This window comes from Sorex fumeus, unplaced genomic scaffold (genome assembly GCF_029834395.1).
Source record: "Sorex fumeus unplaced genomic scaffold, SorFum_2.1 ptg000041l, whole genome shotgun sequence".
Taxonomy (NCBI): Eukaryota; Metazoa; Chordata; class Mammalia; order Eulipotyphla; family Soricidae; genus Sorex; species Sorex fumeus.
The window spans coordinates 5,182,648-5,204,250 of NW_026606098.1; the positions used below are offsets into that span (position 1 = coordinate 5,182,648).

Below are 21,603 nucleotides of genomic sequence, written 5' to 3' on the forward strand. Positions count from 1 at the left end.
GCCTGGGCCGGGCTCAATCCCCCCTGGCACTCACGCCTGGCCCACGGGGCTCAGCAAGGCGGGACCACCAACGGGCAGGCCCCTGGGGTGGTGAGGACACTCACCTCTCCTGCAGGCCTGGCGGATGGGAGAAATCTTGCACCCCCACCCACGTGCCAGCCTTCTGGCCACAGTCCCAGCGCCGCACGTGGCCTGCTTCACACCAGCGGTCTCCACATCTATAAGCCGCGCACCCCTGGGACTGATACCCCACCGGGAGCCACCGTGCGCCCTCACCACTGCCTGGCACACAGCCGGGAGAATTCAGGGGGCCCCTGAAGCCTCAAGACCCCTCAGTGACAGGCGGACCGCAGGCCACTTGGGCATGTCCAGGCTCTGCTCACAAACAGCGGAACTGAGGAGAAGGCGGTCACGTGGGCATGGCGGGCAGTAACTTCAGGAGCCGTTTCTGTTACCGGCCTCATGGGCTGTGGCATCCACAGGCTGTGCTTGCACACACACATGCACACACACACATACACATGCATGCATGCTCTAACACACATGCACATGAATACACCACACACATGCATGAATACACGCAGGCACACATGTGTGAGCTGCACACACATTCACATGCACACATGCAATGCATGAACACACGTGCACACACATTCACATGCACGTATGCATGAATGTACACACAGGCACAAGCATAGACACCCAGGCACACATGCAAACACGTGACACATACACAGTGCATGAACACATGTGTGCACACACTTGCACACGCACACGTGTGCGTGCATACGCTTGCACATGCATAAACACGCATGCACCCACATACACGAACATGCCTGCAGTTACATATGCACAAACGTCAGGCTGTGACAGTTGGCAGGTCGCCTTTATTCCCAAGACTGTGCGGTGTGCAAGCGGCCCGAAGCACCCGCTGTCGGGGCTGGAGCCATGCCCAGCCCTGCCCGGCCCTGCCTGGCCCTGACCAGCTCTGAGGGGTGCGTCCTCACCATCCAGCTCCACTCAGTCCCCCACCTCTGCCTGCCGGGCCTCATCCTCGTCAACAGCAGCATTTCCTGGGGGAGGGAGAGCCCATGGACGCCTGTCTGTGTGGGCCAGCTGGCCAGCAGCAGGTAAAGCGCCATTCCTGCCAGCCTTGGTCATGCAGACCCTTGGCGGCTCAGGCACAGAGCATGCCCGTGTCGGGGGGTCATCCCCAGCAGGGACAGCGGGCACTGGCTGAGGCTCTGCCTGCGCCCACCAGACCCCTGAAGGCCAGAGGCCACCGTGGTCAGCTCCCATCTGCCCCATCCCCTTGCTCCTGACTCCCGGCCCTCTGCCCCTCGTCCCCCCCTCCACCATGCAGTTTCTCAGGGCCAGCCCCGCCCCAGCCATACCGAGGTCCAGGTCATTGGGCCGAAACTCGTCCTGGACTTCATAATCCCGGGTCTCCTCCTCCTCGCCGATCTTGAAGTCTGTCTCCATCTCGTCGGAAAAGTCAGTCATGGCCTCGACAGCCTCTGCTCCCCCTGCAAGGTGCACGGCAAGGGTGGGGGGCCTCTCCGGAGCTGCAGCACCTGTGTCCCCTCAGGGATGCTGCCTCCCTCCCCCGGGTCCTGGGGCCTCCTGACGGGAGCACTGGTGTCCAGAGGGAAACCCCGCACAGCTGCGCCCGGGAGAGCAGCCTGATACAGCTGAGCCTGAAGTTGCCCCTCATCCCTGGTGTGTGCAAAGGAGGTCAAAGGTTGGCTCTGTGGCCAGTCTGGGTTGCTTTCGTCTGTCTCACACCCCTGCAACCAGGGCAGGACCTTTTCCTCAACTCCTGGGCACTTGGCTACTCCTCAGGAAGCAGCTGTCGTGGGCACGGTCTCTGCCACCCGACCCGCAGGGAAGCACGTGGCCCCCAGCTGCTGCCCTAACCAGGGCACCACCAGCCACCAGGGACACCAGGACACTGCCTTGGGTGACCGTGGAATCAGCCGGGGCTGTCGCAGGGGCGGCACTGTGTCCCCTGGTTCCTCCCGAGGAGGCTCCACCAAGGCTCTGTCCCATGACAGCTGTCAGGGGCCCAGAGGTCCAACGTCCACTCCCCCCAGCAGGCCTGTGCTCAGCCCCGAACCCTCGGGGAACCCCACGGCCCCTACCCTCAGGCACCGCCTCTTCCTGGCCGCTCTTCTCTGCGGACGGCTTCTCCTCAGGCAGCGTTGGCGTCCACAGGGCCAGCTCCGTGATCTTGGTCGCCTTCCACTTTGGGACCAGCGTCACCAGCGCCTCCTCCTCCTCCTCCTCTTCTCCTCTGTCCTATCCCCGTACGGGCCTCAGTTTATCAGCCTGCGTCAGACCCACCTGCAAACCAAGGGTCTGCGGCTCCGGCAGCCAAGCCAGTGGGCAGGCAGGTGACGGGCCTCCCCGCTCTGAGGCACACACACCCAGCCCCCAACACACACACACACTCACACATACACTCAAACATACACACAGACACACTCAGACACTCACACACACATACACACACACTCAAACATACAGACACCCATTCACCCACACACACTCACACTAACAAACATTCACACACTAACACACACTCACACGCATACTCACACAAACTCACACACCACACACACTCATTCATACATACACACTCACAAACTCATACACACACTCACACACACACTCACACACTCACACACACACACAGAGCTGCGTCCCAAGGCTTTTCACGTTCTGGCCCCATGGCCCCACACCTGGGCTCCCGCTGGCCCAAGCGCCCCGGCCTCTCAGGCATCTCCGGAGCAGCCCCGACAGGCCTGGAGCCCAATTTCGGGGCTTTAAAGTAGAGCGAAGCTTTATGCAGCCGAAGGAGCCAGTCAGGCCCATGCAGGGGTCACCAAGGCCTCTTGCCATTTCCAGCATCTGAAGCCTCCAGCTGCTTTGGGGGCCATACCCGGCGCCTGGCTCTGGGTTCAGGAGACCCGACAGGAGGCCATACGCAGGCGGGCCCCCACCACCCACGCTAGAGCTCGGCAAGGCCCCTGCTGCCCTCAGGCCCCGCATGCAGCCCCCAGCCCCCTCCCGCCGGCCCACTCACCGTGTCCGCCAGGCGGTACTCGCCGTGCTGCTCACAGCCAATGTCAAACACATACTTCCCTGGTCCCACGGGCTGTGTGGGGCAAAGGGACACTGAGGGCCAGGAGGAGACGGAATTCCTCGGGGCCCCTCAGGACAGCCGGACCCCGGGGTCAGCGCAGAGCTGCTCTACGTCGCTCCAGAGCAGGGGGTGGGGAGGTGCCCCCAGAAGGGACCGGGTGGAGCCGGAGTCTCGGACAGAATAAAACAGTGTCTGACTAGAGTTGGGGTTCCCTGAACACCAAGCCGCTCATCCAGGCTGTGTCTAAGGGGAGAGCAAGTCTCGGCCAGTGTCCACAAGGAGGCGGGTGTTTGTTTGGGTTTTGCTTGGGGGCCACACCCAGCTGTGCTGAGCACTGACTCCTGGCTCTGTGCTCAGGGATCATTCCTGTGGGCTCAGAAGAGCCCGTGCAGTGCCGGGATGGAGGGAGGTCTGGTGTGTGCATGCAAGCACCTGAACCCCTGGGCCATCTCTACGGCCCAGAGTTAGGTCTTTAAATCACGAGGAGGCAGCAGTCATTTTTCAGAACTAAACAGATTTCTTTGAGGCATTTCTGTGCCTCAATAATCTGTTTCCAGGCAGAGATGTGGGTCAGAAGGAAGGGGCACCCTGGCACGAGGGAGGTGATGGGCCTCGATTCACCCCAAGCACACGCATGCACACACATGGGCACCAACAGATACATGCTCGCACATGCACACACAGACACACATAAGCACCAACAAGCATGCGCAAACACGCATGCACATAGAGGTATCAACGGGCACATGCACATACATGTACACACTCACACACACGCAGACATGGACATGCACACACACACACATGCATGTGCAGACATGCACACATGTGCAGACATGCACACATGTGCAGACATGCACACATGTGCAGACATGCATATGTGCACATATATGCGTGCACACGTGCATGAACATGTGCATCTGCAGGCACATGCACACACGTGCACACATATGCATATACACACATGCATAGCTGGACACATGTGCATACACACACAATGCATACACATGCACACACGCACATGCACAGAGGCACAAGTGTGCACATGCACACACACGCACATGCACACACACACTGTGATGTCACTGTGACCTGACAGCCGTGTGCTCCACACATGTTCTCAGCCCCCTGGCTGGGCATTTGGCACCTGTGAATCACAGTGGCTGGTGGAAGCGCCATCTATAATGTGGAGCGTGGACCTCATTCACCAAACAGCTCTTCGATTTTTTTTAGGGTGTTTTCTAACTTCTAGGGACAATTCTGCTCACACTGAGTCTGCTGGCCTTCCCTTCGCTGCGGTAAAGGTCCTGTCCCCTCATGGCCCACGAATACAGACTCGCCCTTCGCCTCTCTCTGCCTCTCTCACTTGTGGTTTGTTTTGTGTTTGGTTTTTTTGTCTTGGTTTTCGTTTGGGGTCACACCTGGCTGTGCCCAGGGGTCACCCCTGTCTCTGCCCTTGGAAACGACTCCTGGCAGGCTTGGGCAGCCTCGTGGGATGGGGGTGGAAGCTGGGCCAGCCCCGTGTGGGGCCAGCACCCCGCCCACCGCACCAGCGCTGCAGCCCCTGCTCGCCTTAAAGTCCGCCCCACACCGTCTCCTTCCAGGCCACAGACAAACTGGGGTTTTCTCCCCCCTCCCTGCTCCAGGCAGGTTCTCAAGCTGCTTCCCCGCACCCCTGCTGCTCTCTGGTCTCTGCCCGCGTTTCCTCTTCCTGTGGGGAGATGAATGACTTCCTGTGCCGGGGCCTCTGCCCTCACGAGTGCGCCCGCCAGCTCAGCCTCGCAGTTTTTCCATTACAGAAGCATCAGCGGGTGCTGGAAACTTAGCAGCAATGACGTGAAACCGGTTTCTTTGGAGCCGAGAACTAGCCAGGGGTACGCAGCAGCACCTGAAGACACGGCCCCCGCAGGCAGGGATGCTCGTGAGGGCAGAGAGCCCACGGGAGAGCAACGGCGCTCGCGTGGGAGAGCCACGAGGAGCTGTGGGTCTGAGGACAGCCACAGCCCGCTCTGACACCCCAGCAATGGGCAAGAGCAACAGCACAAGGCCAACAACGCAACACCTGCACAAACAACATAACACTCGCAGCCAACAACACACTCACAAGAGCTCAACAATCACATATAACAACAACAGTCAACAACAGACTCACAGTCAACAAGACACTCGCAATCAGCAACACATTCACAACAACAACACACTCAGTCAAAAACACAACACTCGGGGCTGAGAGATAACTCAATGGGTTGGTGTACAAGCACTGTGGGGAGCAATTCCCAGACCAACACTGGGTGTGGCCCAAAACCAAAAAACGACTATGTAATCAACAAGCGCAAACTGGTCTTTATGAAAAATAAAGTTTGCTTAAACCCTTGGGAAAAAAAAAAACCACAACACCCACAGTCAACACACACCTGCAGTCAACAACACACTCATGGTCAACTATACACTCATGGTCAACGACACAACACTCACACTCAACAATAATCACCAACACACTCACAGCCACCAACACAGTCAACCAGCCTCGCAGCCAACGACACGAACACTCACAGATGTGGCAGTGCCCGGAGCTGATGCTGTTAAAAACTCTGACGTGCCCAGAGGGTAGAAGACTGGGCACTGGAGTGGCAGGACAGTGGGGAAGGCGTCTGCCTTGAATGCAGCAGGTCCAGGTTTGCTCCCTGGCACCTCACCTGCGCCCCTGAGCATGCCAGGAGGAATCCCTGAGCACTGAGCCAGGAGTCATCCCTGAGTACTTCCGGATGTAATTTAAAAACAAACCAACCAAAAGCAGCATTGTGAGCACGTGTGTAGGGCATGCAGGAGTGGGCGTGCCCGAGGACAGCGTGTGCTGCGTGTGTGTGTATCCGGTGTGCACGAGCACGTAAACATTGTGTGTGTGGATGCACATGAGTGCAGGCACATGTGTGTCGTGTGTGCGTACATGAGCATGCAGGCATGTGCACACACACAGGTGCAGAGGGTCCATGGAAGGACACCCTACAGGGGAAGAGGCAGAGGGCAGGGCGGGCACAGGCTGGGCAGGAGGAAGGTGGGCAGACAGTCCAGCAAGTGCCAAAAGCCCAGGGAGCAGGAACTCTCCCTGGACTGAGTGCTCCATTGGCAGTGCTCCCTGCTCCCCTCCCAGAGCGTGCCTGCCCCATCCACACTGCATTCCTGGCACTCTGTGGCTCTTTCCCGCTCTTCTGCGCCATCACCAGCACGAGAGCCTCCGTGAGTGCTGCAGGGTGACCCGGTGCCTAGACTCGAGTGAGGGAGGTGGCAGGGGGGTCTGGGCCGGAGCCCGAACCCCAGGGAGGGGGCTGCACCCTCTAAGTCCACCCCCAGGAACCCCTACCTCAGAGAGCGTGTCGCCCACTCTGATCATAGCTAGGGGTTCAGCACCCCACTCGCTTGGAGCCCCCAACCCCATCACCACGGAGGCCGCCCTCAGCGGGGGCCCCTCCCATCCACGTAGCCCCCGGGCACTCACGTTCTTGTTCAGGAACTTGCCCTGGTATCTGTGGTTGAGGTGGATGAGCTCGGCGGCTCCCTCCTGCTGCCCACGCACCCAGGTGCCCACGTACTTGCTGCCCGTCTCGGCGTAGTAGTAGGTGCCCTGCCCGTGCCTGCCAGGCGAAGGGAGCCAGCTACACCCACAGCCTCTGCAGGGTCTCCACATCCGGGGGAAAGGGCACCTCCCAGGCAGGCCCTGAGCATGGGGATGCCGGAGGGTCTGGGGTGGGGGCTTCGCAGTGTCGGGGGCAGCGCCCAACCCACGTAACCAGGGGCAGCACCCAACCCTCATGACTGGGGCAGCGCAGGGACGCACCTCTGGTGGTTGAACCACTCGCCCGTGTACGTGTCGTTGTTGACATAGTAGTACACACCGTGCCCGTGCCGCAGGTCATTGGCCCACTCCCCTGGGACAGAGCGCCCGAGTCAAGGGGAGAGTGGAGGAGAGGCAGGCGGGCCTGGGGCAGCCACGGGGGCTGTCTGGGCCCCTGCCCGTTGTGACCAGCCCCCCCCACCGCTTTTCTAGTCCCCGCCCCCCCCCCCCCACCTCTCCATTTCATCCTTGGCTGGGCTCCCGGTGGCACTCAGAGGCCGGCTGTCTCCTGGCGATTCCCAACCAGCCGGCAGGAACCTGAAGCTGCACCCAGCCCCCCACCCCCCCATGCAGGGCTCCCCTGGGTCCCCCAACCGTGCTGTGGGCTCACAGGGGCCCTCGGGGGTGTCGCGGGTCAAACCAGGACGGGTCCTGCCGACCCAGCCCAGCTCCCCAGACCCTGTCTCAGCTCTTTGGCATGGCGGCTTCAGGGCTCATCCATGTGCAGCCGGGAGTCTGTGGGCGCCCCCACCCCCGCCTGTCTGCCCCAGCCTCCACCGTCACTAGGGCGCCAGTCAAAGGCTATTTAAGGTAAACCCCCTGTGGGATGCAAGAACATTCATTCCAAAGAACAGTCACAGCCTGATTCCCGACTGCACCCCTAGCTGAGACACAGAGCCGCCCCAGGCGCCATCCAGACGGACTACGGAGAATAGCTGCTGCCTGCGGGACATGACACAGCTGCAAGGATGGTGACACCAAGCTAAGCTGCGTGGTGAGGAAAGGAAGCCAGGCGAAGGCACACAGCCAGCTTGCGTCTGGGCGGGGACGTGCGTCAGGGAGGGAAGGCCCAGGTCACCCGGCCCAGTGTCCAGAGAGAAGGACAGACAGAAAGACAGAAAGGAAAAGAAATCAAGGCAGGGCACAGCAGGGAGGGTGTTTGCCTTGCACGCAGCCAACCGGGGTTCAATTTCCAGCATCCCACATGGTCCCCCAAGCACTGCCAGGAGTAACTCCTGGGTGCAGAGCCAAGAGGAACCCCTGAGCATCGCCAGGTTGGGACCCCAAAAAGCAAAACAAAAGAAAAAAGAAATCAAGGGGGAAAGAAATGAGGGAGGGGAGGAGTGGGCCCAGGGCGGGGCTTCGTCACACATGTGACAACGGGGGAGTGGCCAGACCGTGGACACAGGCACAACCTCACACTGAAGCAGGGGTGCTGGCAGTCACTGAGCCAGGCGCCCAGCAGGCTGGCCTGGAGGCTGGCCCCAGGGAAGCTGACACTGGTGGCGCAACCGACCCCGGTAGAAATATCTGCCTAAACTCAAGTACCAGTGGCTTAGTAAGCCGCACTTCTGCAATCAAATCAACGTCATTTGTTTTTTTTTTTAAAAAAAGACCCTCTGCAGAGGCAGAGTCAACAACGGGCAAGCGGGACTGCATGTGTCCCCACTGCAGGAAAGGGTCCCGGCTCCCCACCCACACCAGCCCAGCAGGGAAGGGACCCTCCGAGCTGACACCAGACTCCTCTCCTGGTGCCTGTAGCAGCAACACGGTCTACCTGCACCCCCAAACCCAAGGGGGAGACAAACGGCCATCCTGGACCATGGCGCTGGGGCCCCCCAGTCACAGGGCCACCCCGGAACGGGCTGAATGCGGGTGGGTTTCACCTTGGGGAAATAGACATGGGGCAGCAGGGGGGGGTCCTCTCTGTTTCTGCAGGCCACTCGCCTTCCAGAGGTTTCTGCAAGTCGTGTCCTGCCTGCCACCCCGGCGGGCGGGAGGCTGTGAGCTCAGGGTGCGGCCCCTCCCCAGCGGGCAGCCTGGCTGGGCCCAGGGTTTCCCCGCCTCCCCCACTGCCCTCAGAACCCACGGACCCCCACCTCTGTGCCCGCCTCTGGGGGTGTCTCACCTTCATACCGAGACCCGTCTGGGTAGTAGAACGTGCCCTGGCCGTGCTTCTGATTATTGAAATATTCCCCGACGTAGCGGGCCCCGTTCTTGAACTTGTAGACACCCTGGAACAGAGACGGCAGTGTCTCCACATCACCCGCTTCCGGAGTTCCCACAAGGGGTGAGAGGGTGGTCTTCCAGCCCTCGTGAGGCTCTGACCTGGCCGTGTCTTTTGCCGAATTCGTAGCTCCCCTCATAGGTGTCGCCATTGGGCAGCCGTGCCTTCCCGTGCCCGTGCCGCTCCCCGCTCTCGTTCCGAGCCCCCTCGTATTCCTGTGAGGGAGGAACGAGCCAAGAGTACCAGGATGCACCTCGTAAGTACTCGCCTCTCGCCCCCAAGTCCTCGAGACCCTGCAGGAGCCCCAGCCCCCAGGAAACATGGCCTTGTGGAGGGCACACCCAGCAGTGCTTAGAGCATCATAGCTACAACCGGAGGCTCTTGGGCCCTGCCAGGCGGGACCTTACGCAGACCCTCACACCCTCACACCACAGAGGCTCTTCTGCAGGCCTCGTAACAATGCCAGTTGAGACTCAATCGAGAGCTACACACATACACACACACACACACACACACACACACACACACACAGTGCAGCCCTACACCTTCCTGGAAGACTGGCTCTGAAACCCTTGCCTAAAATATATCGTGAAGGGGGGATGAGGAATGTCACTATAGGGAGGACTAGAGAGCAGCGTGCCGGTCGGCCAGAGGAAGGGAGAGACGGAGAACAGCCTCGCCCATATTCGGAACAGAGTCCAGCTAGGAAACAACGTGTCCAAAGCAATACAAACCGAGCCTGCTCTACAGAACTGGGTTACCACAGGGTGGGAAGGGGGTGGGGGGCGTGAAGACAGAGGTGGAGGAGAGGGAGGTGCGCTGTTGGAACACTGTATGCATGCAGCCCTGTGACAAGCAGGAATGTAACCATGATGCCTGAAGTTTAAAAACTGTCAGTGACTTTGACACGTTTCAGGGGTGGGCGATATCAAAGTGCAGGAAAATCCTTCCGCCACAAGACCCCAGGACTTCACAGGACACCTCAAGCCAAGCTTCTGGGGTGGCTGAAGAGAACACAATTGTAGTTTGAAACTAAAAAAAAAAATAAATATGGGCTGTAAAAAGGTGTGGAGCTTGAAGCTGGAGCCAGAGCACAGCGGGCAGGGCACTTGCCTTGCACGCGGCAGACCTGGGCTCAACCCCTGGCACTGCACAGGGTCCCCCGAGCCCTCCAGCGGTGATTCCTGAGCGCCACGGGCTGCAGCCCCCCTAATCAAATCTAATGATAATAATGAGAGAATTGATCTGTTCGCGGCGGCCCGGCCGTTTCTGGAACTGCTTCCTCCCGGGTCCTCCACGTCCTGGGATCCGGACGGCCCGCACGCCCCTCCCCGCAGCCTGCGCCCCTCACCCCGAGGTCATTCTCGCCCTCCTCCTCCAGCTCCTCTGACCCCAGGTCCGACATGGCTCCGCCGTGTCCTGCGCCCTCTCTGGACCGCTGCTAACCACAGCCCGCAGCGCCGCGTCCGCCGTCGCCACGGAGACGCCGAAAGCTCCGCCTCCCTCCGGGAGAATTCACCAATCATCAGGGAGAACTCGGGGAGGGGGCGTGTCTATAGCGGGAAGGGCGGGTCTGAATACTTAGGCGGGGAAGTCATTGGCCGGACGCTAGCAGCCGCGGAAGGCACCCACCAATTGCCGACCGGGACGCGCGAGGTGCGTGGTCTGCTCGGGGGTAGGCGGGGCGGAGGGAGAAAGGGGAGCCCCGGTGCTGTCATAGCAACCAGATGGGCGTCCCAGCCAAATTCCGGCGGAAAGCGCGAGGGCCCAGAGAGCCCAGGGATCCAGGCTCTGGTTTCTGACGATGCTGCCAAAGATTCCCCCTCGTGGGGCTCTTAAGAGGAAGGGTCCAGCGGGGCCTGGGGCCAGCACTCAGGCCCCTGTGACCACACCCCAACACACACGCACCTCTATTCCTCACCTCTCTGTGCCTTCCAGTCCGCAGAGATGAGTCTGCCCAGATCTGTTCTCCTGTTTCTAGAGATCTCCTGACCTAGTAAACGTTTGCCCCCAAGCACGTCCCTCCTGGACCCTGCACGTGAGTCCAGCCTCACCGTACCCCTCACCACCTGCCAGCTGCTCAGACACACTCACACTCCCTCTTGTATGGGCCCTCCTCCTGGCTGCCTCGGGGGACACCCCTGTCGGCACTTCAGAGAAGGCTTTCTACCTCCCTGTTAACTCTAGCAATCACTTCTAACGTGGCCACTCTGAGCTCCGGCTCTCCCCACTCTGACCCCAGTCTTAGAGAAAACCCTCTCAGTCTATCATCTGCTCACTGCCCTTCTCACCCTCCCAAGATCCACTACAGGCTTCAACCAAAATCAAACTGTAGGTCTTTCCCCAAGGCACCAAGAGAGACGCCTGAGCCTGACCAGACCCACTCTCTAGCACTGCTCTGGACACAAAGCTAGTTTCCAGAGACTGGCTGAAGAGGCACTTCCAGGAAAAGTTGCAGAGTCCTGATAAAAGCATCTGGGAGGGAGGAGGCACTGCATCTGTCTGTGATCTGTCATCCAACACCATTGCCATCCACCTAAAGGGCTGGCGTTGCTGCAGTGTAAAGTGTAAGCAGGGGGGTTGTCAGCAGGCTCACCCACACTGTGTTTCAAGTGTAAGCAGCGTGTGGGTCAGTGCGGATCAGCTGCACTGTCTCAGGCCAACTCTCCCAGTATCCTACACGTCCTTCCTGCCCTTTGCAGCTAGATGAGCCTAACTCCCACTGAACTAGAGCCATTTTTATCAGGTGTGAATGTTTATCTCATACCATTGTGCCCTGGGGTGCTTCCTGGTTTCAGGGGCCACTGTCTTAAGACCCCCCCCCCATCTTAAGTCTTCCCACTGCACCTGAGAAAGGGTTTTGCACCTAGTAGGAGCTCAGACAGGCCAGGCAGGATGGAAACACAGATGGGCTTTTCCTCCCTCAGTTAGTTTTGCATAAAGCAGAGCCCTGTTGTGTGGGGAAAGTAAGGAGGAGCCTCTAAGCCAGACTAGCCAAGAGTTTGCTCAGAACTATCAGCAAGGGACTCATGTGCCTTTACTTGCTTCTGGCAGGGACTCCAAGGCAGCCAGAGGGGAAGCAACCGTCGACCGCAGAAGGGCGTGAAGAAGGTGCCCAGGGGTCCCTTGCTATGGCAGGCCACTGGCACAGGACAGCGGCCAGTGACTAACCAGGAACAGGGCGTCCTACTTGGCTGGATAGGGCCCCAACGCAGCCTTGGCTGGCTGGTCCCGGTTACTCTGGATGATGAGACTCGGCCTGTTACAGTTGGCCCAGCTGTCGAGGGCTCGTTTGTTCCTGGAGTGGCCGGTACCGATAGCTGACGGCCACCCGTGGCCGGCTCCTGGACTGGCTACTGCAGATAGCGCCTGGTTTCCTGGACTGCCTCCTGGAAGTTATGAGTCAGAGTCCGGTCTGTGTGGGGTGCGGGTGGGGGCATTATAGGGCACACCCAGTGTTCGGGACTTACTCCCAGCTCTGTACTCAGGTCTCCCTCTTGGGGGAGCTCAGGCGACTCTGTGTGGTTCTAGGGATCAGACGGGTCAGCCAAATGCAAGGCGAGTACCTCAACCCCTGAATTGTCTTTGGCCCCCAGATTTATCTTTTTACATATGGTTTGGTCATTACTTCTTTGTATATCCAATAATATAGTTTTGTGAACTATGTAACTATTTTATCTTAAATCTAGATATCGTCACACACTCCTTAGTTGCTATTGAGGCTTAATACCCTCAATATAATAGTAATAGGATTGTTTCATATCTTCAAATCTAATACTGTTAACAATCACTCATCTAACTGAAGGGGAAACAGGCTCTAAAGCCATTACTGTTAAGTGAGAACGTCATTCACCTTCTATAGCCCAAAGATCCAAGTTCTAGTTCCACAATTTACTGAGTTTCCACAATTTACTGTCTTTGGGGATCACAGACAATTCACTTGCCCTGGAGTCTCAGTTTCCCAGCCTGTCATGGGGGGAATAAGCCCTTCTGATCTCAGTTGCCAGAGAAAGCAAAGGTGACCAATAATTCCTGCAGAGCTATTTGTTAGGGCAGCTAATGATGATGTTAGTAATGAACATATTCCGGATAACTCATGTGACTAATACGAAGTGCCCCTCATATACACCCGAACTGTGTTTATTGTGTGTGGAGAGATAGCTGAGCAGACCTCGGGTAGCATCACTAACGCCAAATCCATGAAGGAAACAACCAGGGTCTTTTCAGAACACATATCCCAGAAACAGTAAGATACTGGGGGTTACCCTCTTGACCTCATCGCAGGCCCAAACAAATCACCTACTGAAAGAGTTAATGACAGAGGCACAGTGACATGAAAGAAGCTACAACTGCGCCATTTGTAGGAACTGCTAAAGAGAAAAGGATGCAATCTACTCTTCACACTTCGGTCTTTTGTCACGAGGCATTTCCCATAATCCTGCACAGGGAGGGTCTCCCAGCATCCACCAGGGCGGTTTCCCAGCATCCACCAGGGGAGCTTCCCATTACCCACCAGGGCAGTTTCCCAGCACCCATCAGAGAGTTTCCCAACATCCACCAGGGCGGTTTCCCAGCATCCACCAGGAGAGCTTCCCAGCATCCACCAGGAGAGCTTCCCAGCATCCACCAGGACAGTTTCCCAGCAGGCTCCAGGGCAGTTCCCAGCACCCTCCGGGGCAGTTCCCCAGCACGCACCGCACGGCTAGGGAGGACAGACGGCCTGGGCTGCTCTGAGCCAGGTGCAAGCCCCTCCCAGAGATGTCCCACGAGCCGTGGGGGCCAGAGAGAGAACGTCTTGGTCAGCACACCCGGCCCGGCCCAATGAAAGGGCGGTCCAGGCAGTTCGCGTGCGTGCGCTGCCCGTCCTCATCTCCCACGGGAGCAGTCTGGGTGCGTCCAGCGCGGTGGACACGCAGAGAGCCGGGGGCCGGGTGGGGGCCGCGCCGGGCTGTGCTCAGGGTCATCGTGGGGTCCCGCGGGGCCGCGCTCGAGCCGGCTCGAGCCGGCTCCAGGGCGGTGCTCTCCCGCAGTGCTCAGCGGGAGCGGCCAGCGGGGCCTCCGCCCCCTGTCCAGCTGTGCACCCAGGGAGCGCCGCGGAGTCAGGGCTCAGACCCAGCCGCGGTGCCAGTGCAGGGAGCGTCCTGTCCTGCCTGACCCTGCGGCCAACGGGAATCACGGGACCTGCCGACCCGGCGAGCCCCACCCCGGGAGGGCCCTTCGGAACCGCAGAGGGGCTGGAAGAGTCCATCTGCGTGGGTGCAGCTGTCAGGAATTGGCCCAGTCGGGGATGGGGTCAGCAGACTGTGTCCACACCCCAGGGGGAGGGGTCAGCGAGCCATGTCCAGATCCCAGGAGGCGAGGTCAGCGGGCCATGTCTAGGCCCCAGGAGGAGGGGTCAGCGGGCCGTGTCTAGTCTGGGTGTGTGATGTTGTGTAACACTGTGGGAGTGAAAACTCCAATGATGCTTTTTCACTTTTTGCCTCTGGTTTATGGTCTTTCATCGTCCTTCACCGACTGCATTCCCTGGCCGGGGGTCTCGGCACCCCACAAGGGGAGGAGGGGAGATTGGGGACCAGGACCCTCTGGGGGAGGCTGAGGCTGGCCTCCAGCGAGTCCCTCAGGGTCAGGTGCCGCCTCAGCTGGACCTCTGGTCTTGCCGGTGGCCCTACTCTGGCCTGTGGTGGAAAAGGACCCCCGGTCTGAGGCTGGTGGGAAGGGGCTGTCTACCTGCAGGGGTCACACGGGTCAGAGCACCGATGGGGAGAAGTTTTGGTCTCTGGATGCTGGTTAGAGACATGTGTGAGGTGCTCCAGCGGGCAGGTGTTGGCGAGTGCCCATGGTGGACAGTGCAGCCACTCAGCGCAGTGGGCCCCTGGGTACCCTGGTGGCATCCCCACCCAAGGCCCTGGAACTCAAGGACGGCCCCCAGCAGCCCCCAGCTGCACTGCTGCCGACCTGCTGACCAGGTGAGCGGACAGAGTGGCCTCTTCTGGGCCCTGGGGGGTGGGGGGTGAGCCCATTCCACCATGGTTTGTTTCTCACTGGCCCTGACCAGTGGGTAATTCCACTGCGGTTCCCGTGTCTGGAATGAGCCCCAGGCCCCTGGAACACGCTTTGCAGCTGTCCAGCCCCCGCCCGGCACCTGGCCACAGTGGAGACAGCAGGTGAGGGAGTGATCAGCACCTGAGCATGGAAGGGGGCAGAGGCCTGGGCCGCCTCTGAAGCCAGCACACTGGTATGTGGGGCATCTCCTTCCTCCTTCTTCCCCAGATGGCGACTGAAGCCAAACTTACTTGTTTTGGGGGCTGGAGGCGTAGGCTGCGGGGAGGGAACTTCTCACACAGTGAACCACAGCTGATCCCCGATATGCCATAGGGTCCCCTGAGCACGGCCAGGAGTGACCTGAGTGCAGGGCCAGGTGGAACCCCTAAGTATCACCGGGTGTGGCCATGAAACAAAACAAGATCTTTGGTTTTTGTTGGGGGGACATTTCAGTGGTATCCCCTGGCAGTGCTCAGGGGACCCTGCGGTGCTCAGCACTGAGCCCTGGTCTCCCACCACCCTCAGCCCCTCTCTCCGGCACTGCCATGGCAAGACCTGCAGGGCCTTTCCGAAGGGGCCGTGGCGTCCCTGCCAGAGCTGGAGAGATGCAGGGAAGCATCCAGTCAGTGTGAGGGGCAGTGACGCGTGTGTCTAAAGCCCCTGCGTCCTCTCCATTTCCCCATGTTCCCCGCAGGCTCTCTCCACGCTCAGTGCTGAGACGGGAGAGTAGAAGCTTCCAGATGGAGTTCAGAGGGTGCCAGGCCCATGCTCCCGGGGGGCGGCCCCTTCCATCTCTCTCAGACTGTCCAGCTAGAAAAGCAGCCTCAAGGGCAGAAAGGCGCCTGCCTGAATGCAGCCCCCCTGGGTTCCTCCCCGGCCTCAGCAGGGTGCTTGAGCACTGCTGGGCCACACAGCAGGGCCAGCAGGAAGGACAGTAAAGCGAGGTGGAGACGAAGACATGAAGAGCACCCAGACCACAGCAGCCAAACAAACACCATGCCGGGAAGGGGGCAGACCATGGACGCCAGTGGGGGCGTCCTTGCCGGGGCCTGACACTCCTGGGAATAACAGAACAGAGCTGCTGTCACGCCAGAGCCCGCCCGTGTACGTTGGCTCCTCTGCTGGTCCTCAAACTACATCCAAGCGTGAGCCACCGGTGGTACATGCTGCTGCTGTTGCATCAAACTGGAGCTGGAGTGTCTGTGGGCTGCTGCCTGCCGGCCTAGGGCGTCAAGAGCAGCAGGAGCTGAGTGACCCCAAAAGGGCAAGATTCGGGGGCCCCTGGAGCAAAGGGGGTCCCCACTGTGACGCAGAAGGCGTGGCCAGCTCCCCACGGAACCTGCAGCCGGAGCAGGGGAATCGGGCCGTCACAGCACGGAAAGCCGTCTGTCTTCTCGCTTCTGATCCTGCAGCCGCCACGGGCCCCGCAGGCTGGCAACTGAGGCACTGCCCTTCCCGCAGCCTCCCCTCAGCCCCACCCGGGTTTCAGTTGGCACCAGGCCATGCTGCTGACAAGAGCTTTGGGCATTCAAAACCTCCTTCAGCCTGAGGTCAAGCACGCAAACCAGAAGGGCAGTGTCGGGCTTCTGGAGGTCCCTGGGCCAGCTGGTCACTCTGGCAGGCAGCTCCAGAAGTCCCTGGGGACAGCCTGTTCGGCGGCTTCCCCGAATTCTGGCTCCTGCGAACTCCCCAAGAGAGACCAGGAAATGCCCAGGTGGGCGGGCGAGGTGCCCAGTCTCCCTCTGACCCTCGAGGCCAGCTGCCCCCACCTGCCAGCCCTGATGTCCCCTTGCAGCCGTGCGTGCCCCGGGCTGGTGGGGGTGGGAGAGAACCTCCTGGTCTCCCCTCCCTCCTGCAGTCCCCACAAGCAAACACACACCCGAAAAGAAAGGCGCCCGCACAGCGCAAGCAGGGCATGCAGAGAGGCAGCCCTGAGCCCGGCCGTGCCCCAGGGCTGCTCTTGTGGCGGCTGCCCGGCACACAAGTTTCAAAGCCGCTCGGAAATGCGTGTGAACCTGGAAATCCGCTTTCTTCCCTCCGGAAGTTCCCATTCCCACAGGCCAGAGGGAGGCACGTGAGACCCCCGTGGACTCAGCTGTGCGGAGCAGCTGGACGCACAGCCTGCAAGCGATGCAGGGCACAGAGACACGGGTCTGACGAGAAGCAGGGAGCCAGGGAAGGGCCCATAGCATGGAACTCCTAGGAGAGAATCAAGCCCCATAGCCTAAGGCGGCCCAGACCCCCTCTCAAGCACAGGAACTAAGGCCAGACGGGACTAGCCGGCCAGCAGCAGATCCTGAGGAGGCTGGGCCCGCTCTGAAGGGATCTCCGGCAGGAACGGAAGGCAGGAGAGGAATTTCAGAGAGGACCACGGACCACTTCCAGCACCCACATGACCGAGCACATGTGTCACCCGAGCCCATGTGTGGCTCGCATCTCTCCCTTGGGATGTGCGTTTTGGTGCTTCCCTCTCTAACGCAGGGCTGTGGGGCTCTCTCCATCCCGGAGAAGCCCCAGCTTGCTCTTGGGGGTGTTGCCCTCTCACTTTCGCCCCCTCTCTCCTCTTCCTAAAAGGCTCCACATACAATTCTGTTTTTACTTCACTGTTCATCAACTCCTGAAATTCTTTTCTGTGAGGTGAGACACGAACCCCCAAACCCTGCATAAGGCCTGGGGCTGACTTTCCCACAAGGAGCAAACCCTCGCTCCAGCCTGAGTCCACAGCTCCCCGAGAAATCAGGTGGTGGGGATCAACCCCTGTGCCGAGAAGACCAAGCAGACGTCAGGTGTAGCTGGGGTGGGGGTGGGGGCTGGCAGGACTCTGAAGCCTGCAGGGGCTCATCGCAGACTTTATCTGTCCTAGGCTCCCCAGACAGCCAGGGGTGGCAGAGGCAGACCGGGAGAAAGTGACTGTCTCTCTCCCGCCATCTCTTATAAGCCACTCAGGCCGTGTGTGCTTGGGGAAGAAGCCCCGGGGCACTTCAGAATGTCACATTCCCACCCCCGCAGGAGCTGCTGAGTCACCAGCAGGGCCCTTGGGGCAGATCCAGAAGCAGGGAAGGCGCCTGCCCTGCATGTGGCAGGCCCAGGTTCTATCTGCAGCCCCCTAGATGGTCCCCCAAGCCCACCAGGAGTGGCCCCTGGGCACAGAGCCAGGAGGGAGCCCTGAGCAGTACCGGCTGAGAACCCCACCCATTAAAGAGCCTGCGTCCTGCCCAACCACGGGCCAGGGGACAGATAGGACAGGGCCAGTGTGTGGCCCAAATGCCCGGGATGGTTTTCAGGAGGGGCTTTTGTACAATTCTTCCAAGTGGGTTTTTCTGGATTGTTTCATATGTAAAGTCTATCTGGTGCTGTCACAGGAAAGAATCTTGGCCCTGCCCTGTGGGTGCCTCAGGGAGTCATGATTTCTTCTGCAGTTTCTCCTTTGTGGGTGTCCTCCCTTCTCTGGGGAGGGGGCTTTGGGTTTCCCTGGGTGGTGCCTCAGTTTCTCCTGCGAAGAGCCGAGGATCTGCATGTCCAAGACTGTGGTCTGCTGCCCTCCGGCAGCCTCCGGCCAGGCAGCCTCTCTGTACCTTTGAATCTCTGCTTATCTTTCCTTTATCACTATTTATTTCCCAAGTCCATGTTGGGGGGAGGGAGCTGCCTGCCCATGGACACGGTGGCCAGGTTGGGTGGGCTGGGCCAGCCCCTTTCCCTGGGCTGGGGGAGGTCCTGAGCAATCGGGGGAGGGGGGGGCAGGTGCTTTAGTGTGGGTGAGGCCAGGGCAGCTCTTGTACAACAGGAACTGGCTGTGACCTCGGGGCACTCCGTGAGGCCTGGTGGGGGTGGGAGGGGTGGTGTCCAGGGGCAGGTGTCCTGGGCCTCAGGGACACCTGCTCAGAACTGTCCCCAGAAACAGCGACTCCCCTCCCTTGTGGCGTCTGTGGACGGGGGGAGGGCGGGAGGTCAGCCTGAGCGGGCACGGCCGCGGGGCAGCCCTGGGGCACTTCCCTGGGCCACGTTTCAGCCTTCCCGGAATGTCCGTTCCGGCCCGTGTCCCTGGGCGGGCGCGGGGCGGGGCCGGGCGCTGACGCGAGCGGGGGGTGGGCCGCCTTCCGGGGCGGGGGTCCGCGGCAGGTGCAGGGCGCGCGCGGCCGGCAGGTGGCGGCGGCGCCCGGGGCAGTGCCAGGCCGGCCGCGCCGCCCCAGGAAGTGGCGAGCAGGAAGCGGCCGCGGGCCCGGGCGGCCGTGCGGGGCGCAGGTGAGCGGGGCGCGGGGCGCGCGGGGCGCGGGGCGCGGGGACCCGCGGGGACGGGAGCGCGCGCGCCCGGCGAGCCCGCGGGTGACTGGTGGCGGCCCCGTCCCGCTTCCCAGGGCCCTTGAGGCCCCCGGGACCGGCCCTCGGGGACCCAGCGCGGCCCCTTCCTTCTGCCCGAGCTCGCGCCCGCCCTTGAACCCGGACCCGCGGGGTCTTGCCAGGGGGCCCCCTCGCCCGGGCATCTCCCGGTCCGCGGCTCCCGCGCCCCCACGGCTGGGGCGGGCAGCAGACTGGCGCGTCCACGGGGAAGCCGAGCGGCCAGTCTGGCCAGTTCTTCGTGCCGGACAGATGGGGGGGTCTGGGGAGGAGGCCGGGTGACCCGGGGCTGCCCCCCAGCCCGCACAGCCCAGAGGGTCCTCTGGGTGGTTTCCGGAGGGAAACTGCTTTGCCCCCCAGCTCTGAGGGGGCGCGGGGGGCGTGGCCCAGCGGGCAGCCAGCCTTGCTGCACACTGACCAAAATGACCCGGGCTCTGGGGGTGCTCCCAGCTCCAGGGGGGCTGGTTTGCTCCTGGGGGGTGCTCCCGGGTTCTGGGGAAGGACCAGGCTGGGGGAGTGCTTCTGGGGATGCTCCTGGGTTCTGGGGAAGGACCAAGCTCAGTGGGGGGGGGGGGGGTTGTTGCTCCTCAGGGGTGCTCCCAGGTTCTGGGCTCCTTCCAAGGCCCTCAGCACTGCCAGACCTTCCTGCCCTGTAGTCCCCTTAGCCCAGTTCCCAAGTATGGGAGGGCAGTGTCCAGCAGCGGCGACAGATCAGCCCCTACCTGCCAGGCCAGGACAGGTGCTATGCTGTGCAGGGCGGGCGGACCTCAAGCTCCAGGAGGACTGCCCTAGTGCTCGGGGACCACTGCCCTAGTGCTTAGGGAGCACTGCCCTAGTGCTTAGGAGCACTGCCCTGGTGTTTGGGGAGCACTGCCCTAGTACTTGGGGAGCACTGCCCTAGTGCTTGGGGAGCATTGTCCTGGTGTTTGGGGAGGACTGCCTTAGTGCTTGGGGAGCACTACTCTAGTGCTCGATGAGCACTGCCCTAGTACTCAGGGAGCACTGTCCTAGTGCTTGGGAGCACTGCCCTAGTGCTCGGGGAGCACTTCCTTAGTGCTCAGGGCGGGCTGCTCCGTGCGGGCTTGCCTGGGCCCTGGCCCACAGGTGGAGGTTCCTTTTCCCAACACTGATGGTGACACTTGAGGCTCTGACAAGCAGGTGAGACCGGTACTGGGACACGTCTCACCCAGGAGGGCCAGTTTTGGGGTGTGTTCAAAGAGCGTTTGTTTGGGGGCACAGCCGACGGCACCCTCCCTGCTGTACTCTTCCTGGCACCCCCACTGTCAGCTGGGCTGTGTGCTCAAGGTCACCCTTTTTTTAATTTTATTTTTATAAAGTTGCTCACCGTGCTTTATTACATCCCCTACTCCAACACCAGCCCCCCATGCATTATTTTGAATTTTCCCACCACCACCAGCCAGCCTGCACCAAAGGCAATTGCTAGATTAGTTATTTTGTATTGCTTTTGATGAATCACTCAGGCTCATTCTTGGGGTGCTCGGGGACCCTCTGCAGTGCTGGGCATCAAACCCGAATCAGCCCCACGCAAGGCCAGCCCCCTGCACTTGTCCCTCTAGGGAGAGACCCCACTGGGGTCTTCATTCCATGCCATGGTCTCCCAGCCAGCTCCTGGTGGCCCGAGGCCCTGCGCAGAGGGAGGGGCGCCGGGCTCCCCCCCACCCCCCTGTAGCCCCACTGACCTTTGCCCCGAGAGCCTCACTCAGAGCCTCACTCAGTCTGGCCTCAGAACACTGCGGCGGGCAGGAAAGGGGTCATTGGTGAGTAGAGGGACACTTGAGAATGGCGTCCCCCTCACAGCATGGCCCCAAGCATCCCCGGTGCGGCCTAGATACCTGGAGGCACACGGAAGGCCGTCACAGCCTGGTGAGCAGACGCGCCACGGGAGAAGCTCAGTGCAGCTCTGGGGCCGGCACCCAGCAGGCCCATGGCGGATGCCCGAGGTGCGACGTTACCCCAGTATGCCAGCGGGACCCTGGGGAAGGGTCCCGACCCCTCAGCCTCAGGAAGGGGCCAGCACCCAGGTCACCCAGGAGGAGCCCTGAGACCCCAGGTCACCCAGGAGGGGCCTCGAGACCCCGAATCACCCCTTCTTTGATGCAGCAGACCTAACCAGGACAGAACTGAGGTGGTCTCTGGGCCAAGTGGCAGAAGGTAGCAAAGAGTCACGGGGAGAGGGGGCCTGCTGGCTGGGAGGCCAAGTGGACGGCCGGGTGTGCACAG

General features: G+C 60.8%; 1 protein-coding gene across 1 annotated transcript; it reads right to left on the reverse strand.

Moving 5' to 3' along the window:
* Positions 1-996: 996 nt before the first annotated feature.
* On the reverse strand, positions 997-10,406 carry RSPH1 (radial spoke head component 1). Its single transcript, XM_056119589.1, has 9 exons — positions 10,337-10,406; positions 9,087-9,200; positions 8,887-8,992; positions 6,981-7,071; positions 6,642-6,777; positions 3,086-3,157; positions 2,142-2,298; positions 1,395-1,526; positions 997-1,073 (listed from the first exon to the last, which is right to left on the reverse strand). The coding sequence occupies exons 1-9, from the start codon at positions 10,388-10,390 to the stop codon at positions 1,021-1,023; spliced, it is 915 nt and encodes a 304-aa protein (XP_055975564.1). The 5' UTR covers positions 10,391-10,406; the 3' UTR covers positions 997-1,020.
* Positions 10,407-21,603: the final 11,197 nt, after the last annotated feature.

Excerpts from the sequence above, each read along its gene's own strand:
- RSPH1 (XM_056119589.1), bottom strand. The coding sequence starts at position 10,390 with ATGTCGGACCTGGGGTCAGAGGAGCTGGAGGAGGAGGGCGAGAATGAC. Across the intron at positions 6,778-6,980 it reads GAGTGGTTCAACCACCAGAG|GCACGGGCAGGGCACCTACT; the intron begins GTGCGTCCCTGC and ends TTCGCCTGGCAG. Across the intron at positions 2,299-3,085 it reads AGTACCGCCTGGCGGACACG|GACAGAGGAGAAGAGGAGGA; the intron begins GTGAGTGGGCCG and ends GTACGGGGATAG.